This window comes from Physeter macrocephalus, chromosome 1 (assembly GCF_002837175.3).
Source record: "Physeter macrocephalus isolate SW-GA chromosome 1, ASM283717v5, whole genome shotgun sequence".
Taxonomy (NCBI): domain Eukaryota; kingdom Metazoa; phylum Chordata; class Mammalia; order Artiodactyla; family Physeteridae; genus Physeter; species Physeter macrocephalus.
The window spans coordinates 77,066,156-77,083,613 of NC_041214.2; the positions used below are offsets into that span (position 1 = coordinate 77,066,156).

The 17,458-nt window shown below is 56.4% G+C and overlaps 2 protein-coding genes across 5 annotated transcripts in view; one reads left to right on the top strand and one right to left on the bottom strand.

Annotated features, from left to right (window-relative positions):
- Positions 1–416: 416 nt before the first annotated feature.
- CLCN2 (chloride voltage-gated channel 2) lies at positions 417–14,608 on the bottom strand. Its single transcript, XM_007121978.3, has 24 exons — positions 14,443–14,608; positions 11,752–11,908; positions 11,475–11,606; positions 11,003–11,131; positions 10,783–10,916; positions 10,600–10,677; positions 10,432–10,510; positions 10,204–10,329; positions 10,022–10,106; positions 9,839–9,940; positions 8,883–8,967; positions 8,589–8,744; positions 8,135–8,204; positions 7,777–7,887; positions 7,358–7,571; positions 6,912–7,045; positions 6,509–6,681; positions 6,268–6,382; positions 5,977–6,050; positions 5,685–5,744; positions 5,504–5,542; positions 5,227–5,331; positions 1,126–1,212; positions 417–994 (listed from the first exon to the last, which is right to left on the bottom strand). Exons 1-24 carry the CDS (start codon positions 14,515–14,517, stop codon positions 800–802), a joined length of 2,715 nt encoding a protein of 904 aa, XP_007122040.1. The 5' UTR covers positions 14,518–14,608; the 3' UTR covers positions 417–799.
- A 400-nt stretch (positions 14,609–15,008) lies between these two features.
- POLR2H (RNA polymerase II, I and III subunit H) overlaps positions 15,009–17,458 on the top strand; it is a 5,552-nt gene continuing 3,102 nt past the window's right edge. The window contains exons 1-3 of one of the 4 annotated variants that reach the window (XM_007121972.4): positions 15,009–15,123; positions 15,395–15,471; positions 16,503–16,645. In XM_007121972.4, coding sequence (XP_007122034.1) covers positions 16,573–16,645 — 73 coding nt within the window. In that variant the 5' untranslated portion in view covers positions 15,009–15,123; positions 15,395–15,471; positions 16,503–16,572. Of the gene's footprint in view, positions 15,124–15,332; positions 15,472–16,502; positions 16,646–17,458 lie in introns of those variants that run through there. The other 3 variants (XM_055084203.1, XM_007121973.4, XM_055084206.1) reach the window with 3 other exon arrangements.

Genomic DNA, 17,458 nt, shown 5'->3' on the forward strand with positions numbered 1-17,458 from the left:
GGAAGAAGGGATGGCTCTGGTTGCCACGGAGCCGTGATTTGGGTGTTTTTCCAGAGAGGGCCACAAGGGGGCCACACGGGTGGCCGGGCAGCTGTCAGCAGGAATGGTGCCAACGAGTGACAGTCATGAGGGAACGTCTCTCCTTGGGGAGGAAAGAGGGTAGTGCCTTTCTTGGCTGAACAAAAGGCCAAAGCTACCTTACTGGGGGACTGCGCCCCAACCAGTGTGTTGATGAGCAAGCGGTGGTGGTGGCCTCTGCAGACCCTGCATTCCACGGACAGCAGGCTCTGGAGTTTTACGGCTGTCAGGGGGTGGGTGGCTGCTGAATCTGGAGCCTTGTAGGCTTTGGCAGGTGAGAGGGCCCAAGGTAAGAACAAGAGCCGGTGGGCACAGGCATTCTGCATAGAAGTGGCTCATTAGGTGTTTATTTTGTTCTATTTAAGAATTTGTTTTATTAAATTAATATAAAAATCTTTGTAAATCTCTATATACATCTGGTCACGGGAGGTTCCAGTATAAACCCATATTAGTTCTACCCTTTTCCTCAAAGGGGGAGCAGGGGTCAAGTGAACCCACCCCCACCCTGTCAGGGCAGTGCCGACCTTCCTGCCCTTGGAACACTTGCCGCAGGTGGGCACTGGGTCAGATTTCAGGTAGGATGAGCCAGGAGAAGCTAGCACCCCAGGTCTGGAAGCGGGGCTGGAGCTCCTGTTTTCCCCAAGTCAGAAGGAACAGGAGAGCTGCAGGATCTGGGCCGAGAGCCATGGCCACTGCCATCCCAGGCCACCCCTTAAGGGGATCACTGACACTTGTCGTCGCTGTCAGAAGGGCTGCCCTCCCGGGGGAGGCCGTGGCGGGAGCGGGGCCCCCAGAGTGCGTGCACCTCGGTGGTCTCTGTGTCACTGCTGCTGGTGGCACTGTCTCGGAAGCTGGCAAGGGGCGGCCGGACTTTCACACCCTGTGCTGTGACAGAGCCCTCAATAGCCTTCCGGAGCTGGAAAGGTGAGAGGATCAGATGTGTGGACTCGGAGCTCCCTGCTCAGACTCCTCCCCAGCACTTCCCCAGGTGGCTGGACATAAGCCTCTGAGCCTTTTTGGAAGTGGAAGTGGTCACTATCATCTCACCTCCTTTAGGGTGACAATTCCAATGAGTCTGCCAATACTGGTGACATAAGCATGGTCCACTCCCAGCAGTGAGAAGATGGTGTGAGTCTGTGGGGTGGGGAGAAAACACATTGGACTTGATGTATGAGGGGACAGCTCTAGATTATAGGCCAGAGGGACCCAGAACAAGGTGGTGGGGGGCAGTAGAAGGTGTGAGGATGGATGGTAAGGAAGGGGACAGAACCACTGGAGGAAAAAGAACCATAGAATGTTTCTGTAACCAGGCCTCAGAAACTTGATAGTGGGAATCTTTATGTTGCTTACATTGATGGAGCAAGGGACAGAGGAAGGCTTCTTTGTGCCACGTTAGAAAGGAGGACAGAGGAGAGAACAACTGTTGAAATATGACATCAGATGATTGGCCAGGCACCAGGCTAGGTCTTTCCTACATTAACATTTAACTTCAGTAGTGTCCTGAGAAGTTAAGTATGATACCCATTCTACAGGAGAGGCAACATGAGGGTCAGAGCTGAAGTGACTCACTCAAGGTCATCAGGAAGAAGTGGCCTTGCAGCCCCAGCTCACTTTTCATCACATTATAGAAGGAGGAAGCACAGCCCCAGTCGTCCCATGCAGCTGTCCAATTAGTCATGGACCGGAGTTCCACATGCACCCCACTCCCCCTTAGGGGTATTGGCCCTGAATCCTCTGCCTCTAACTAACCTCTGTGGCTGATACACGCTTCCCATTGGCTCTCAGTTGGCTGGCCAGTTTTGGTACCTCTCCAATCTTGGCCTGCAGCACTCTACATCTCTCAAACAGTTTGCCTTTTCTGGGGCCCAAGTAGCATCCCGGGTCCTTTTGAGATGTAGCTTGCAGTCCAGGGGGACAACACTCACGCCCATCCCCCCATGTTTTTCTTGCTTCGGGCCCTCCCCGCAGGCTTTCGAATGTAATCACCAAGGGTTCAGAAATTGTCAGGCAGTTCCCCTTGTGCTCTAAGTGGATTTTCTTGGGCCAGATGTCTTGAAAAACACTCTACTGACTCAGCAGTTCCTGGAATTTTTGGCCCATCATTTATCGCACTGTTTTGAGTTTACTTGTAAGCCTTTTGGCTTAATATTTGAATCAAAATGGGCATTAATAACCCAGCTTCCTGAGTATCACTTACTCAGAACTCACTGTTATCATCTTAACACTTTAAAAATGTTTTATTATACAGTGCTAAATTCTCCATCTAAGACATGACAGTCATTATAAAAGGAGATAAAAGTTCAGTTTTAGAATACACTTTTCTGTGCTCATTCCATGCCTATGTCTTAACTGTTATGTGGTTAGCAAGTTCCTCCTCATATCTAACTTGAATCCTATGTGCTACAAGTTATCTTTAATTACTTCATAAGACTTCAGAGGGAAACATATCGTTATATTTCCTGTTTCAATAATCCCTTAGCCTTGCCTCCTTATCATTTAATAATCCCTCTCAGCTTCTCCCAAGGATCCTATTAAATAGTTCCCCTTGATTTTCTATTCTCCACCATCCTAATCAGCGTGAGCTTCTGGCAGACTATATGCTTTTTAGATTTGCAAACCACTTGTCCTACTAAGCCTTACTGATTGACTTTCTGAACATCCTGCCTATTCCCCCCAACCTCCTCACCATCCTTACCAGACAGGGCTGCAACATCCTAATGGGTTCTGCTTTCTGCCTCCCTTCCCTCCAATTTGGCTCTGCCATCCTAAGAGCTTTCCCAAACTTGAGTTAGACACCAGACTCCCCAGAATGGCCCATTAAGACCCTTCCCAAACTCGCCTCAGCCTGTCTTTCCAGCCTCAGATGCTGCCAGGCACCCCAGCTTCCAGCCTCAGATAATCACATCCTTTTCTGAGAACATCCATTTCTTCCACGCTTCAGCCCTTCCCTCACGACACCATCTTTTAAAGTCTCCTGTTGTTCACCTCTCAGTATAAGTAGTAGCAGTAATTCCTAACATATATCGAATACTTACTATGTGCTGGGCACTGTTCTAAGTGCTTCACATGTTATTAACTTTAATCCTCAGAAAAACCTATGTTGGCACAATGATCCCATTTTACAGAGAAGGAAAGTGAGGCACAGAGGCTAAGAAATGTGACAAGGTTTCGGGTTCAGCCCGCTGGCACTCTAGCTTCCCCCCTCCACCCACTGCTGCTCTGCAGGCGGCCCTGAATGAATGAGGCACTCTGATGGTACGGGGACGTCCAGTTGCACAGGTTCCTAAATAGTCTCCAGTGTATTCCTCTTCCCTCTGCATGTTCCTTTCCTGGACTTCACTGGGCTACTACTTACTGACTCCTCAGGCGTACAAGGACATTCTGAATTCTCATCTTGTATGTTCTTATCACTTTCAGTTCTTTGTACTTTTGTTAGTTGGTTCCTCAAAGGCTTCATTTCTTCCTCGATTTTTAAGTTTGCAACAAACACCTACTTTGTTCTCTTTCATTTTCATTTAATTAGACACCAGGGAGCCCATCGGAGGGCCCATACTTCTTGGGCTTGGGAACAGTGAATTGACAGGGAGAGGATCAGTTTCGCCTTCCGAAAGAAGCCTGGGATTGGGGCCAGGAAATCTGGCCTCTGGGCCTGACTCTGCTATATTGACTCAGGCAAGTAACCTCCTCACTGCCTCAGCTTCCCTGTGTATTAAAATGGTTAAATCCACAGGCTTTTGGGTCAGACCATCTTGGATTCCAGGCCTAGTTCTGCTACTTACTAGCTGCGTGACCTTGGGCAACCTGCTTAACCTCTCTGAATCTCAATGTCCTCATAGAAACTAGAATAGAAAAACTAGAATATCACAATACCCATCTTACAGGGTGGTTGTGAGGATTAAATTAAACATGTGAAGAGCTTAGCCCACTGCCTGGCATGTAGCAGGCACTAGAAAAAACATGTCAGCATTATCATCATCATCGTGTGATGTCTGAGGATTAAGTAAGGTGATGGAAATGCTTTAGAGGTCTTAGGAAGAAAGGCTTTAAATAAAAGCCAAATGTATTATTCACAGGCCTATGTTCTTTTTTTCTTGCAAGTGCACTGCAGTTCCCCACTCATTTTGATCCGAGGTCTTTGCCCAAAGGCTTATACGTGCCTTTATTACCTTTTGCTTTTTTGTTTTTGTCCCTCGTTCTTCCTGCCCTGCTTGTCTGCACTAGGCTGGCTCTTGGGCACAGTTTGTGTCTAAGCTAGCTGCCCAAGCCGCAGACCTTGGGAAAATTCCTCCCCTTCCCCTGTCTAATGTGCTTAGAGGCTTGCACGTTAAATCTGTCAACAATTTAGCTAAACCCCCCTGGTTTTTGCCCAAGCAGCCTGCTGGGTGTGCCTGTACTCCCTGCCTTCGCTTAGAGGCCTGAAGGTGCCCAATGATGCAGGCTGCGCCATTCTGGGGGGCGCCGAGGCAGTCCTGCAAAGAGAGCCCCCGCCCTCCGTTAGCGTCAGCCTCACCCACCGCCAACCTGTCTGCACTACAGTTTTCTCTGCATTTATGCAGGCCATTGTGCCCTTCTGCTGAGCTATCTTCCTGTGTCTCTACCAGTTTTCCTTTGGCCTACACTGAGTCAGACTTTCTGGGGTCTGACATTCCAAGCCCCCCACTAGGCACTTCTCATCTTTGTTTATCTCTTCTCTGCAGTGTCCCCAATCCTACTTGGATGTTTGTTCGCTTGTTTATTAGATTTCCTTATCCTGCCTATTTCTCACCCATTTTTTTCAGCGTGGGTGTATCAGCCTTGTCAGGCGCTGGCAGCCTCCTGCCTAGCTCTGACTCTAGAGGGTCAGAGGCCTTCTGGCTTCCACCCAGCTCCAGCCCTGTCTTTGTTGCCGCTTTGGTCCAGAGTTCCCTGGGGGCAAGGCTGAGCAGAAGAAAAATGATGCTTGGCTTCACCATAGGCAGGAAGAGGCTAAGGGGCCCTGCTCCTGGCCTCCCATCGTTTGAAGCAATGTGTTTGAAAAACATCTCAGCACAGAGCCCACTCTCTGCTGTCTCTTTTTTCCCCACTGGCTTGAGTCCAAACTTGTGGGAGGACTTAGCTCCCCACCCTGTGCTCCTGAGAGCTCAGGCGGCCCCGGGCCTCTGGCCCTACCTTGTGCAAAGAGGTCCGCTCCACCAGCTGGAAGGGGGCAGGGTCAATTTTGCAGTCACTGAAGTTGACAGGTTCATCTAGTTGCTGCTCCTCCCACTCCAGAATCTGAGGGGACAAGACTAGGAGGGTTAGGGAGAAAGTGCCAACAGCTGCTCTCACCTCCTTGAAAGTTGGCCTGCCCTTTTTCCTACCCCATGGTCCCTCCCATGGGGACAGCAGCCAATATAATGACTGAACACACTCAGGAAGAAGAGTCCAGAGTCCAGTCACACCTTACCTCCTCAGGGGTCATCTCGCCTTCCAGGTCCGAGTCACTCTAGGAGAGAGGGAGGAAGGTTGGCAGCTAGGGGCTTGGGGGAGGTGGTGTATCTCACCAGCTCAGGGGAAGCTTACCCTGCCTAGACCCCGGCCCCCCCTGTCTAGTGCTCCTGAGCTGCAGGAAGAAAGGGAGCACTTACCGCCAAGGAAATTCGGACCCGCTTCGGCTTGCGTTTGTCACATTTTTCTGACTTCTCCAACTTTGTTAGCGCCAAACCAGAGAGAAGAGGAGTTGATGTTATAGGGAGGAGGGAGGTGAGGGAAAGTGGTGGGGCTGGGAGGAAGGGCACAATACAGGGACAGCTGATATCCAGGAGGGCAGAAGGGCAGGGAGAGTGGAGGCAGGCACTGCAGGGTTAACGAACAGGTGGTCTCAGCGTCAGAGAGAGAGCTGGAGAGAAAGAGCCAGATGGAGAGGCTCTAACCACTCACCTCTGAAGCAGGCTCGGGGGGCGGACTGCCACAGAAGAGGCTTCTGAGGGCGATGCCTGCCTGCTCCATGTTCCCTGTGTTCCCAAACACAAGGCCCTGAGGGCAATGTCATCCTTGCTGGAGAGGACCAGGAAAGGTGAGGAGGGCAAGGGGAGAGGCGTCCTGGTTCTACTCCTGGCCCCCCTGGGCAGCCTCTTAGCTGGGATGTGCTCCAGTAAAAAGGTTGAGCAGGGACCCTAGTGTGTCTCCGGGGCTGGTCTCTGGCTCCATCGTGCTAGCAGATGGGCTCACCTGTGGGACTCTCCTTGAGGTTCATGGTGTTGCTGGGCCCCCTCTTGAGAGCAGGCTTCAGGGGCTTGTGAGTCTCCCCCCGTGCTGCAGGGAAGCCCGAGTCTTCTGTGTTCACCTGCACAGGCAGGAAGGGGTTGGGGAGCCCATGGCCTCGGACCACCTCTAAGTCGCCCTCCCAAACAGTCTACACAATGACATTTAGGAAGTCTGGGTGCCCCTGCCATGGGGCTTTTCCCCTCACCTGGAAGAGGAGGGAGGTCTCAGGGCTGGGGGGACTCTCCTGATCGGAGGGTGAAGAGGTCCGGGCAGCTCGATGCTCCTGCATGTACTGCCGCCGGCGGGCTGGGCTCAGCTGAGCCCCCAGCAATGCCACCACCTGTGAGCACTCGATGGAGCCCAGGAGGATCATGGACTCTGGATAGAGCAGGTGGGAGGACTCAGAAGCTGGGGGTGAGGCCCTCCTACCCCCCTGACCTTCTCTCACACCCAGACACAGACCACACTCCCGAGGAAAACCCTGGCTGGGTTTGCTAGCTGACTGCCTTTGGAACCAAGGAAACTGGTCCTGAGCTCCTGCCCCTTCCCCTTCCTGAGCAGCGACCCGGGCAGATGACCCTAGCACCTGGGCCCACTCCTGGTCTCACCAGGGGACTCTACTAGGGCCAGCACGCGGCCCTTGGTCCTGTGCAGTGCCAACCGCAGGTCCCGGAAGGTGCAGCTGAGGGCCACGTGGGGAACATCCCGCACCATGATGTCCTCCACTCGCACCCGGTACTGCCTGAGGGCAGAGAGAGGCACGTGGTTTGCCATCAGCATGGGGAGGGTAGCCCGGAGAACTACTATCCCAGGCCCCACAGCCTATGGGGACAAGGGCTAAGGGCCGAGGTGTACCTACTGCCTTCATTCTGATGGGGTGGGTCAGCCACAGCTCCCCCAGGGAGTGGACAAGGGCAGCTCTGGCCAGGAGGGAACAGGGTGGCTGGTCTCCCAGCCTCACCGGCTGAAGACCTTGTTGGAGGTGGGTGGGAGGGAGTCCTAGGGTGCCTTCTGCCCCACAACCGCTCCCCCCTCATCACCCAGTCCTCCATACTGGTGGCGGCCCCAGCCCAGCTCAGGCAGATAGGGCAGTTTCTTGATTCGGATGATGCTGTCATAGAGCGAGGGCTGTAGGCTCTGGGCAACGGCGTTGGCCAGGATGACGGCGATCATAACAGGCAGGATGTGGGCGATCTGGCCTGTGAGCTCGAACACGATCACGGCCGTGGACACTGTGTGTGTCACTGCTCCTGCCAGCGCAGCCGCCCCTGGGGACAGCCACCCTCAGTCTCCTCAGGGTGCCCAGGCCCCAGATGACCCCACCCCCGAGTCCTGTAGGGACCCTCTGGGCTGCCCAGTACAATCCTGGGGAGTGGGCTTCTGCAGCCGGGAGAAGCCTGGTTTCTGCCAGCAGGGGGCGCCAGAGCCTCTGGCCCTGAGGCCCAGCCAGGGGTTTTCCAAGACAGCACTCACCCACCACTGCATAGCCTCCAGGCACGATCCTGTAAGTGCTGCCGTCCGTGTGAATCCCGTCTGGGAACCAGGCAGCCATGCTTTCGCCCACCAGACGCCCAAATGCTGCTCCTTCAGGGAGGGGGGTGGGAATTGAAACAGGTAGTGGAGGGGGTGGGCAGGGACACTAGGAAGAGAGAGGGTTAGAGGGTAGGGGAGGGGGCCGGTGGGTCATTCAGTGCAGGGGACTGCCCTGCGGGGGCGGGGGCGGGGGCGGGGGGGGTGGGGGGCTGGACCAAAACCCACTCCCAGGCAGACAGGGGACAGCCAGGGGGCGGCCAGAGGGTGCAGGCTGGGAGAACCGCAGCTGAGGACTCACCAATGACAAAGACAGGCATGAAGGCCCCGCAGGGCACTGGGATGGTGGTGGCCAGTGCAGACATCCAGAACTGCAGGCAGGAGGTCGTTCAAACAGGTAGAGGCGCCTCCTGGCCCCAGGCAGCTCCCAGCTCCACCCCAGAAGCCTACCTTGCTTATCAGTCAGGCACAAACTTCCCAGCTATCTTGGAATCCCCCAGAGGTGAAGGAAAGGAGGACTCAGGAACCAGGTGGCTTGGGTTCAAATCCTCACCCTGCCATCGAGCTGTGTGACTTTGGGCCAGTTACTTAACCTCTTTGTGCCTCGACTTCCCATCTTTAAAACAGGGGTACTAATAGTACCTTTCACACAGCATTGTTGTGAGGCTTAAAGGAGTTAACATACGGAAAGCGCCCAGAACAGTGCCCCACACCTAGTAAGTCTATGTTGGCTATACATATGTAAGGAGCCCCACCTTCATGAGAATGAAAATGACCAGGGTGAGGAAGACATTGGCGCGTGGCGGGTTCCAGGCCTGTGAGGTTCCGGGTGGGTCAAGCTCCTCCATCAGGCCCTGGCGGACCCATGTCCGGTTGTCAAACAGGGTGACCAGTGTCTCTTTCTGTGACAGCTGTAGGTGAACAGGGTGCCTTCAGGCTGGGGGACAGACAGGATGAAGGGAAGGGGCCCACAGGAGAGCAGGGACTGTTGGCTTTAGAAGGGATGCATCCCAAGGGAAAGTACAAGTTCCTGTTCTGCCTGGGGTTACCTGTCCGGCCATGAACTGTCCAAAGCCAGGGGGGAAGGTCAGAGTAGAGATGAGCAGGGTCACCAGAGCCGGGAAGAGCAGGCGTCTAGAGATGTAGATTTCATAGCATCAAATACTTACTACAGACCGGTGATAGGCTTGGGTGCCCTCACATACCTCAGGGCTGAGGTGACAGGAGGGCCTTGGCTCTTACATAAAAGCACACAGTTCTGAAAGAAGGCCCCCTTTGCCGTTCATGATACGATGTCTCTGAGGGTGATGGCCATCCAGGGTTACAATGAACCCAAATGCCTTTCTGTGGGCTCCTGACTCCCTAAGTGCATAGCATCAGCAGAAAATTCATCCCCCACAGCCCTCTTTGGACACCTCTGAGCCGTGATGCCTCCCATTATGCTCAAGCTTCTTCTGCCTCTGTTTCTCTGAGGTGACTTAACACTGAAGGTCACACAACATACACTCCAATGAAGAGGTTAAAAAAAAAAAAAAAGAGTGAAGGTCGGTGTTGGGGGAAGCCGGGGTCACTCATGAAGTTGACCGAAGGTGCCAGAGGGAGCAGGTTCAGCTGGTTGCCCCTTCCCTGAAGGACGTCAGTCCCAACAGAAGTCACGTCTCAGGCCTCCCCACTCCCAATCCTCAGGGTCACAACTGAGAGAGCTGTGCTCCATGAGGGAAGAACTAAGACTCAAACATTCTCCAGGGAGCACTGCTATCTGGGCCAGGCCAAGGGCCTACAGGAAGCCTTAGCCTTTGATCCAAAATGCCCTCTGCCACTGACTAAAAATCCCAAAGTGCCAATTTTCCGGTAATTCAAATAAAAGTCAAAATGTTCAGTCAGTCTGGAAAACGCCATTGAGTGCCTATTTTTGACTGGGCCACTATCTGCCATCTCACCTGTCACCCCCCTTCCCCCAGGCCATGACCCTCACACAACCCAAAGTGCCCCAGAATCAACTCACTTCTTCATGAGGAAACGGTTGATGGTCTTCTGCTTCCTCATCACCTGGACAATCTTCCGGTTCAGGTAGACAAAGAGTGCTCCCCCGAAGCCACTTGCAATACTGGAGAGGGAACAAGCACCTGGGTGAAAGGAGGCCTCCCCTCTCTTACCTCCTCCTCTCTGACCCACCTCAGCTCCTCACCCAATGACAGCAAAGGCCGGTAGCTCCTGGAGGTCGAAGGGGAAGTCAAGCCGGAACCGGGTTTTGAAGAGAGCCGTAATGGTCTCTGAAGGGGAGCAGAGTAACAGAGCGAGGTGGCTGTAGCCTCGGAGGCCCCCACCTGAGCCATTTCAGGGCTCCTCTCACGCCCCAGGTCCCCCCACCTTCATCGCGGTTCCAGACTGCCAAGACCCGGAAGATGAAGGCACTGAAGGTGGCAGCAAAGAAGCCCCGCCAGTAGTTCCGCACAGCGAAGAAGGTAGAGGTGACCTCGATGCTGAAGAGCACACCTGCGGGGGTGGGGTGTGGGCAAGGAGAGCGCCCGTTGAGGCCTGGGCCTGGCCTATTGTCTCAGACCCAAGGGCAGGGCTGGGGCTGACCTGACTGCCCACCTCCAATGGGTGCCGCAAAGCAGCAGCCCACTCCCACGGCACAGGCGGCAGCCAGCATCTCTGTGTTCCGGGATTCGTTCTAGCGAGAGTGGCGGAAAGGGGAGTCGGCGTCAGTATGGGCTCAGCAGCCCATCCCTCCCCTCTGCCTTCCCCCAGGGTCCCCCTTACCTCATAGATGCCCCCAAACAGGGAGAGGAACTTGCTGAGGAGAGCAGCACACATGCTTGCGATATGCACAAAAGGGCCCTGGGAGGTGGGGGCAGGTGGTGAGTGGGGAAGGGGCACACCCTGACCTTGGCCTGGCTTCTTCCTCCACTTGATGGACTCCTTTATTCCCCAACCTGCACTTACCTCTTTGCCAAGGGGCATCCCACTGCCGAGGGCACAGGTCAGCCCGATAACCTTAGCTACGAAGGTCTTGAGGGTGAGGTATTCCTTGAGCACCACTCCCCGCAAGATGGTCTTCATCTCGGGGATGCCAGACCCTGGAAAGGCACAATCCCAGGAGAGTCATTCGATGTGCCGGTTTCAGGAGGTCCCACCTCCGCCCTCTCTTTCTCTTCTATTGTACCGACAGCCTGAGGAGCCAGGATCTGTGTGAATCCGGCAGAGAAAGTGATGAGGACGACAGGGTAGGTGACCCAGGCCAGATACTGGAGTAAGAGGTTAGTGTTCAAGCCCCGGGACATCCACTGCTGAGCTGTGGGGAGAGGATGTGCCACTGGAGCTCTGAAGTGCACACCCAGTCCCCGCCTGGCCACTGGACATACTGGTGTGACAAGGTGTCCCAGGGAATATCACACAGAGCACAGGCGCAAGGGGTAGGGAGGGGACTAGAGGGCATGCACGGAGACAAAGATCACTATAGGTAAGAGGGTAAGTTGGACAGGGGTGGCAACAAGTTGTGGCCTATGGGAGTGGCAGTGATTATGCCTGAAGATGGGGCAGTCAGGCTGGCCAGGGGAAGTGGTCAATGGACAAGTGTGGCATAGAGGAGGCAGGTTGGTTCTCCCTAGCCCTTCCCCACCAGCCCTTGTCCTCACCCTGCAGGCAGGCAGCGATGGCATAGTCCATGGCCCAGCTGACCAGTGCCATGAGGAGCCCCAGCAGGACCAGGAAGATCCAGTCTTCACCAACCCTGGACACTAGGAACTTATGGCAGTGTACAGTACAGACTGGCAGCAGGGAAGGGAAGAAGGGGAGGCTGGCACCAAAGTGCTCCTACCCCTGTCCCCCCCCACCCCGCCCCAGGCAGCGCTAATGGTCTCGGACCCCCTCAGCACAGCATAGCCAAGTCCCCTGCCCCAACCCAGGTCTCACTACGGCATCGGGTGCAACGGCTCTGTCCATATTCCAGAAGCTCTGGGGCAGCCCGAGGGGAAGGTGGACCCCTCCAGGGCTCAGGCCCTCCCAGACGGATCCGAGCAGCTTCCTCTTTGGCAAAGGCCCCAAGGTCCTGAGTATACCGGCCATACATCTGAGCAATAGGGAAGATGGGGGTCAGCAGACATGGGCCGAGTGGGGATGCAGGGAGGGCTCCTGGGGCCTCAACTCCCCTTCTCCCAGTCCCCACATTATATACCCCTTCTTGAACCCATACTTCCCACTTGGGCTTGGGGTGTGGGAACAATGCACACTGCAGATCGTGGGGGCTGTCCTGGCTGGAGTGATGGGGACAGCCAAGGTACAGGGACACAGCTCTGGGGGTGGCAGAATAATCGGTCCCCTTCTCACAAGCCTGGGGAGGCGCAGAGCACTGAGGAGGAGTGGGAGGGAAGGCCCCAGAGGAGGAAAAGATGGAAAAACCTACGGCAGTCTGCAAGTGGGAGGAGGGAAGGTCAGAGAATAGGGGATGGTCAAGGGCATATGGGTAACAATAAGGGCCTCATGGAACCGGGGGCAGCTGCGTTGGGCCTAGGAACAGGCGGGGCCCCAATCCTTATCACGTTCCTGCTGGGCCTCTGGCCTGGAACCGACTCAGCTGCACCCTCCCACCCACCCTAATCCCCTTGTCCCCATTCTCCACACCCACCCCTCACCAGCCTGCCAGCCCAGCTGGGAGTGGAAAGCCTCTCTGGGTGGGGAGAGAGTGCTTGGTGGCCTCAGCCCCATTCTGGAGCTGCCCTGAGACCAGTGGTGGGTTGGGGGATAGCAGAAGCTGATGGCTGGACTGTGACCGTGAATGCTGGGGTGATGGGATCGGAGAGTGGCCGAGCAGTGGCTAGACCTGCCAAGCTGGGTGTGTGTTGGGGGGCAGGGAGGAGTAGGTTCCGGCTGCCACCCGCAGAGCTTCGGGACACAAAGGGCTCCTGTTGGGGCTGGGGGGGGGGCGGTGGAGGGAGGGAAAGAGAGAGAGAGGGAGAGAGGGAGAGAGAGAGCGCGAGCACAGGAAAGGGACGAGAGGGAACCAGGGAGAGGAGAAAGAGGGGGAAAAGAGAGTCCAGGGGAAAGGGCAGAGAAGAGAGAGAAGGAAACCAGAGGGGAAGAAGGGAGGAGGAAAAGAGAGAGAGTAGAGTATAAAGAGGCAGCACAGGAGGGGGAGGTGAGTGAGTGAGAGAAAGACAAAGGGATCGGAAGGACAAGAGGGAGAGGCTGGAGCAGAGAGTGCCAGGGAGAGAGAGCTTGACCCTGAGAAGAGGGAGAGAGGGAGAGAGAGAGCGCGAGCACAGGAAAGGGACGAGAGGGAACCAGGGAGAGGAGAAAGAGGGGGAAAAGAGAGTCCAGGGGAAAGGGCAGAGAAGAGAGAGAAGGAAACCAGAGGGGAAGAAGGGAGGAGGAAAAGAGAGAGAGTAGAGTATAAAGAGGCAGCACAGGAGGGGGAGGTGAGTGAGTGAGAGAAAGACAAAGGGATCGGAAGGACAAGAGGGAGAGGCTGGAGCAGAGAGTGCCAGGGAGAGAGAGCTTGACCCTGAGAACTCATTCCAGAGATAGAGACCGGGCGAAGGAGATGGAGAGGTAGCTGGTGCCTGGCTTGCTAGACCAGTGCCCCACGCAGATTGACAGACACATCCCACCCTGTGCAGAGGCTTACCCCTCTACCCTCACTCCACCCTCACCTTTGCCACCTCTCCCTGTCATCCTGTTTCATCCAGTCACTCTTTCTTGTAACTGGGCCCCTCCTAGCCTCAGATACAGCCCGGGCCCCCTTCTCCTGGAGAAGTTCCTTCCCTGCCTTCTTCCTGGGCAAATTCCGGCCCACGCTGATAAAAAAGAGTTACAAGGCCCACTCCCTTCCCTAGAGTTTGGGTCCCCCACCCCAGTGACACAAGCAGAGGCAAAAGGTTTCTCAAACACTAAGTTGCAGTGGTGGCTGTGAGTCGGCACAGATCCCCAGGACCCCTGCTTCTAATGACGCTGAAAGACAGCCCTGGGGTGGTGGTGGTGGGGCTGGACACCCAGAGTCAGATGAGCAAAGGTCCCAACTCCTGCTTGACCCATCCTCCCGTAAGGCTCCTGTGCCCCAGGGTGGCAGGCCACATTTTTCCAGAGAATCCACTGAGGGGTTCCTGCCAGTGCTGGATTGCCAGCTCCCAGGGGTAAGGGCCGGGGCTGGGTTTGGGTCTGATCATCTTCCTAGCAGTGCCATGCACATAGTGGAGACAGAAGGAATGTCTCAGATGGTGGAGATACAGTGCAGAGAGAGAAAGTTCAAGCATGTGAGTGGTGCTGGGAAGGGGTAGTAGGGTGCTGAGACTTGGACCCAAGTGGCAGGGGGGAGGAGCAAAGAAAACGTTGGTGGGGGGAGTAAAGGGAAGGACACCTGGAACAGGCACCTTAAGTCCTTGTCGTCTGCAGGTCCCCAGCCTCAGCCAGAAACCTGCATGCAGCGTTCCACCCTTTAGCACTCCAGGCTCTCAGGCCCTCGAGCCTCAGTTTCCCCAGCTCAGAGGGCTGGGGCGGGGTTAGGGTAGGTCACCCCCCCGGCCCCCGGCCCCGTCCTCGCGCTTCCACGGGTAACCAGGAGCAGCGGTCCGGGAGCACACTCCTCAGGGCTCTGCTGGCTTCACTTACCAGGGTCTGCTCGTACTGCAGCGCCCGTGGCTCCATCCCTTCCTCCGCCGCCGCCGTCCCCGCCGCCGCCGCCATCTCCGCTCACAGCCCTCTGGCCTCCCGCCGCGGCTCGGGCTATGGCCCGGACTCGCCTCCCGGGCCGAAGAGCCCACGCCCACAACCGTCCCGTCCCCGCAGCCCGGGCGGCCGAGTGCAGAGTGCGGCGGGCCGCGGGCGAGCGCCGCTGGCACAGCCTCCCGCTCGCGTCCCCTCCTCGGCGGGCGGGCCGAGGGCGGTGCCCTCCGTGCTGCTCCGCCCGCCGGCCCATCTAAGGGAGCCGGCCCAGCGCGGCCGGGGTCCGCGTTGGGGCCGCCTCCCGGGCTCGGGAGAGGCGGCAGGGGGCGCTTGGAACGCGCGAGCCCGGGCCCAGTCTCTGCCGAGGCGGGTGGCTGAGAGGCGCCCGGGCCAGGGCGGGGGCGGGTCCACTGGCACGTGGAGGGGCTGGGCGGTGTCTGTGGCTCTCCGCGTCCGGCCGACAGGGGCCGGACTCGCCGGGGCGCTGTAGGGCCTGGGGCCGGGGGCTGCCAAGCCGTCTAAATCAGACTTTCAGCCCCAATCTCTCAGGAGCGGCGTCCTCTCTTGCTTTTCCGCAGGAGCCAAGGGCTCAGACCGGCCTGGCAGGGCCCCTCCACTCCGTCGGGGGTGAGAAACAAAGCTGGGGGGACTCGGAGGGGGACGCTAGGCCCAGAAGGGGGGGTGCTTGGAACTGGGACCCTCGGTCTCTCTCATCCCCTACCTTTCTCCTTGCCTTCTCCGCTGCTCCCCGAAGGAGGTACACTTGGAGCAACTTGGCCTTCGGCTTGTGCGTGGGTGGAGGTGGGGAGGGAACGGGAAGGGGTGAGGCCAGAGGGAAGGGAGGTCTAGGTGCCTGGGAGTCGGGCGTGGAGGGACAGAGGTCGCTTCTCCCTGGCAGGGTCCAAGGAGAAATCCGAGTAGCTGCTGACGTCTAGCCGCCAAGGGGGAACGGCCTGCTGGCGCTCTGCGTTCTCTGTAAGGGTCCGAAGAAGGGTAGAGCAGAGGGTGGGGTGAGCACAGGTGGATGGGCAGTGTCAGAGATAGTGTCAGGGGAAAAGCCAGTGCCCAGGAAACAGGCAGTGTGCCGGAGGAGGCAGCACCAGGGTGAAGCGGCACGTGGGAGCAGCGGGGGTTCCCAGGAGGAGGGAGCAGTGTCCAGGAAGGGGGCAGTGTGAGAGCCGGCACCCTAGAGGAAGGGGCAATGTAAAGGAAGAGGTGGTATCCGTAGGAGAGGATAGTGTCAGGATGAAGGAGCACATAGGAGAGCTTGTCCAGGAGAGGGTCGTGGCGGGGGGGAAAGGGCAGAACCGAGCTTAAGGGGCAGTGCTCAAGGAGGGCAGTGGGTGGGGGTTAATGCCTGCTGAAGGGGCAGTGTGAGGGAAGAGAGTAGAGGTGGGGACGGTGCAGGCTTTCCTCTTTCCCATGGTGACATCATGGCAAATTCCCAAACTGGACGGACCTGGCTCAGGTGACAGCCATCTGGGCCGAGCCGGCCCGGGCCGGCCTAGGTGCCAGCTGGAGGGGCTGGGTCCTGAGCCCTGCCGGGCCAGCGCCCTGGGGGCGGGGTTCTGCTTCGCTCGCCCTTCGCACGGACTGTGCCCTCGGCGGGCACGAGGACCTGCACGGTAGGGCTCGGGCCGGGCTTCTCTGGGCCAAGGATCAAGGTCCCGGGCTGGGGTAGGCCCCCAAGCATTCCAGTCTTCCTGACCTGGCTTCTGAAGAGGGCGCAGTAGAGCCACTGGAGAGAGCCGGCAAGACGCCGCCTCGGCCGGAGGTGGGACCTATCGTGTTGCCGCCCGGGGCGGAGTTATTTGGACCTGAGACCCGCCCTTAATACTGCAGCCTCTCTGAAAGAATCGTTCGGGGCGGAAGTTAAGAAGCCCCGAGAGATAGGTGGCGGAAGTGGCCGCGTTCCTGCTTGTCCGTGCGCATGCGTTATTGTATTTCTTAGCCGCCGCTCTTCAAGCGCTGCTTTTTCCTTTCTCCTCTCTTTTCCTCCACGCGAGGGGGTTCGCGTACCCCTAGTCGTCGTGGTCGCGCGCTCAGCCCCTACTCTATTTTCGTGGCCCCCTCACCATGGCGGGCATCCTGTTTGAGGATATTTTTGATGTAAAAGACATTGACCCGGAGGGCAAAAAGTTTGACCGAGGTAAGTAAGATTTGGAGGGGCTGTTTGGGGGAAGGGGCTAATCTCCTCGGGGACACGCCCCTGTGCCTCTAGTCCACCCATTTCACGTAGCCTACCCCTACCGGCAGGTCTTGGTGTAGGGACCTTTCTCAGGAAACATTTTACAGATGAGGAAACGGAGACTCCGCGCTCTCCCTGGCTTCACACAAGCTGTGCCCGGTGCCTGGATGGCCTTTTCTCCGGGCATCTTTCTAATCGCTACCCACTCTGTGCTAGGCGCTGTACTGTGCACCTTACACACACTTTATCTTACTTATTCCTTTCAAGAGCCTCCATGAGGTAGGTGGTGTCTTACCCATTTTGCTCTGAGAGACTAAGCAACCCTCCCAAGGCTGTACAGCGAATAATCCGACCTCAGAGCCCATTGCCCTCAGTCTTTAGCTCTTTGTGAAATCCTCTCGGAGTTAGAGTTGACTGCTTGGTGGACAACTCTTTATTCTGTCATTGATCAATAATTGTCCTTGGTGTCTCTTCTTTTGCCTAGAGACTGGGATGTTTTTTGGGACAAAACCCAGTTCTTATACAAGTTGATAATCCCCTTAGCACCTGGCACAGAAAGGCAAAACCTTTGGATGAATGAATAACTTGCCCCAAATCAGGTTGTTTCTTAACCACCTAGGTAGGCCTAGAACCTGGATATTATTTGTTGGCCAGAGGATCTTTGATTCTTTTCTGGGGATTCTATCCGCTTGCCATAGGTTGTGTCCCCTTTCCTTCTTGCATATGTGGTTTTTTTTTTTTTTTTTTTTTTTTTTTTTTTTTTTTTTTTTTTTG

Excerpts from the sequence above, each read along its gene's own strand:
- CLCN2 (XM_007121978.3), bottom strand. The coding sequence starts at position 14,517 with ATGGCGGCGGCGGCGGGGACGGCGGCGGCGGAGGAAGGGATGGAGCCA. Across the intron at positions 10,511-10,599 it reads TGTTTGGGGGCATCTATGAG|AACGAATCCCGGAACACAGA; the intron begins GTAAGGGGGACC and ends CACTCTCGCTAG. Across the intron at positions 6,682-6,911 it reads GGCCCTAGTAGAGTCCCCTG|AGTCCATGATCCTCCTGGGC; the intron begins GTGAGACCAGGA and ends TGCTCTATCCAG.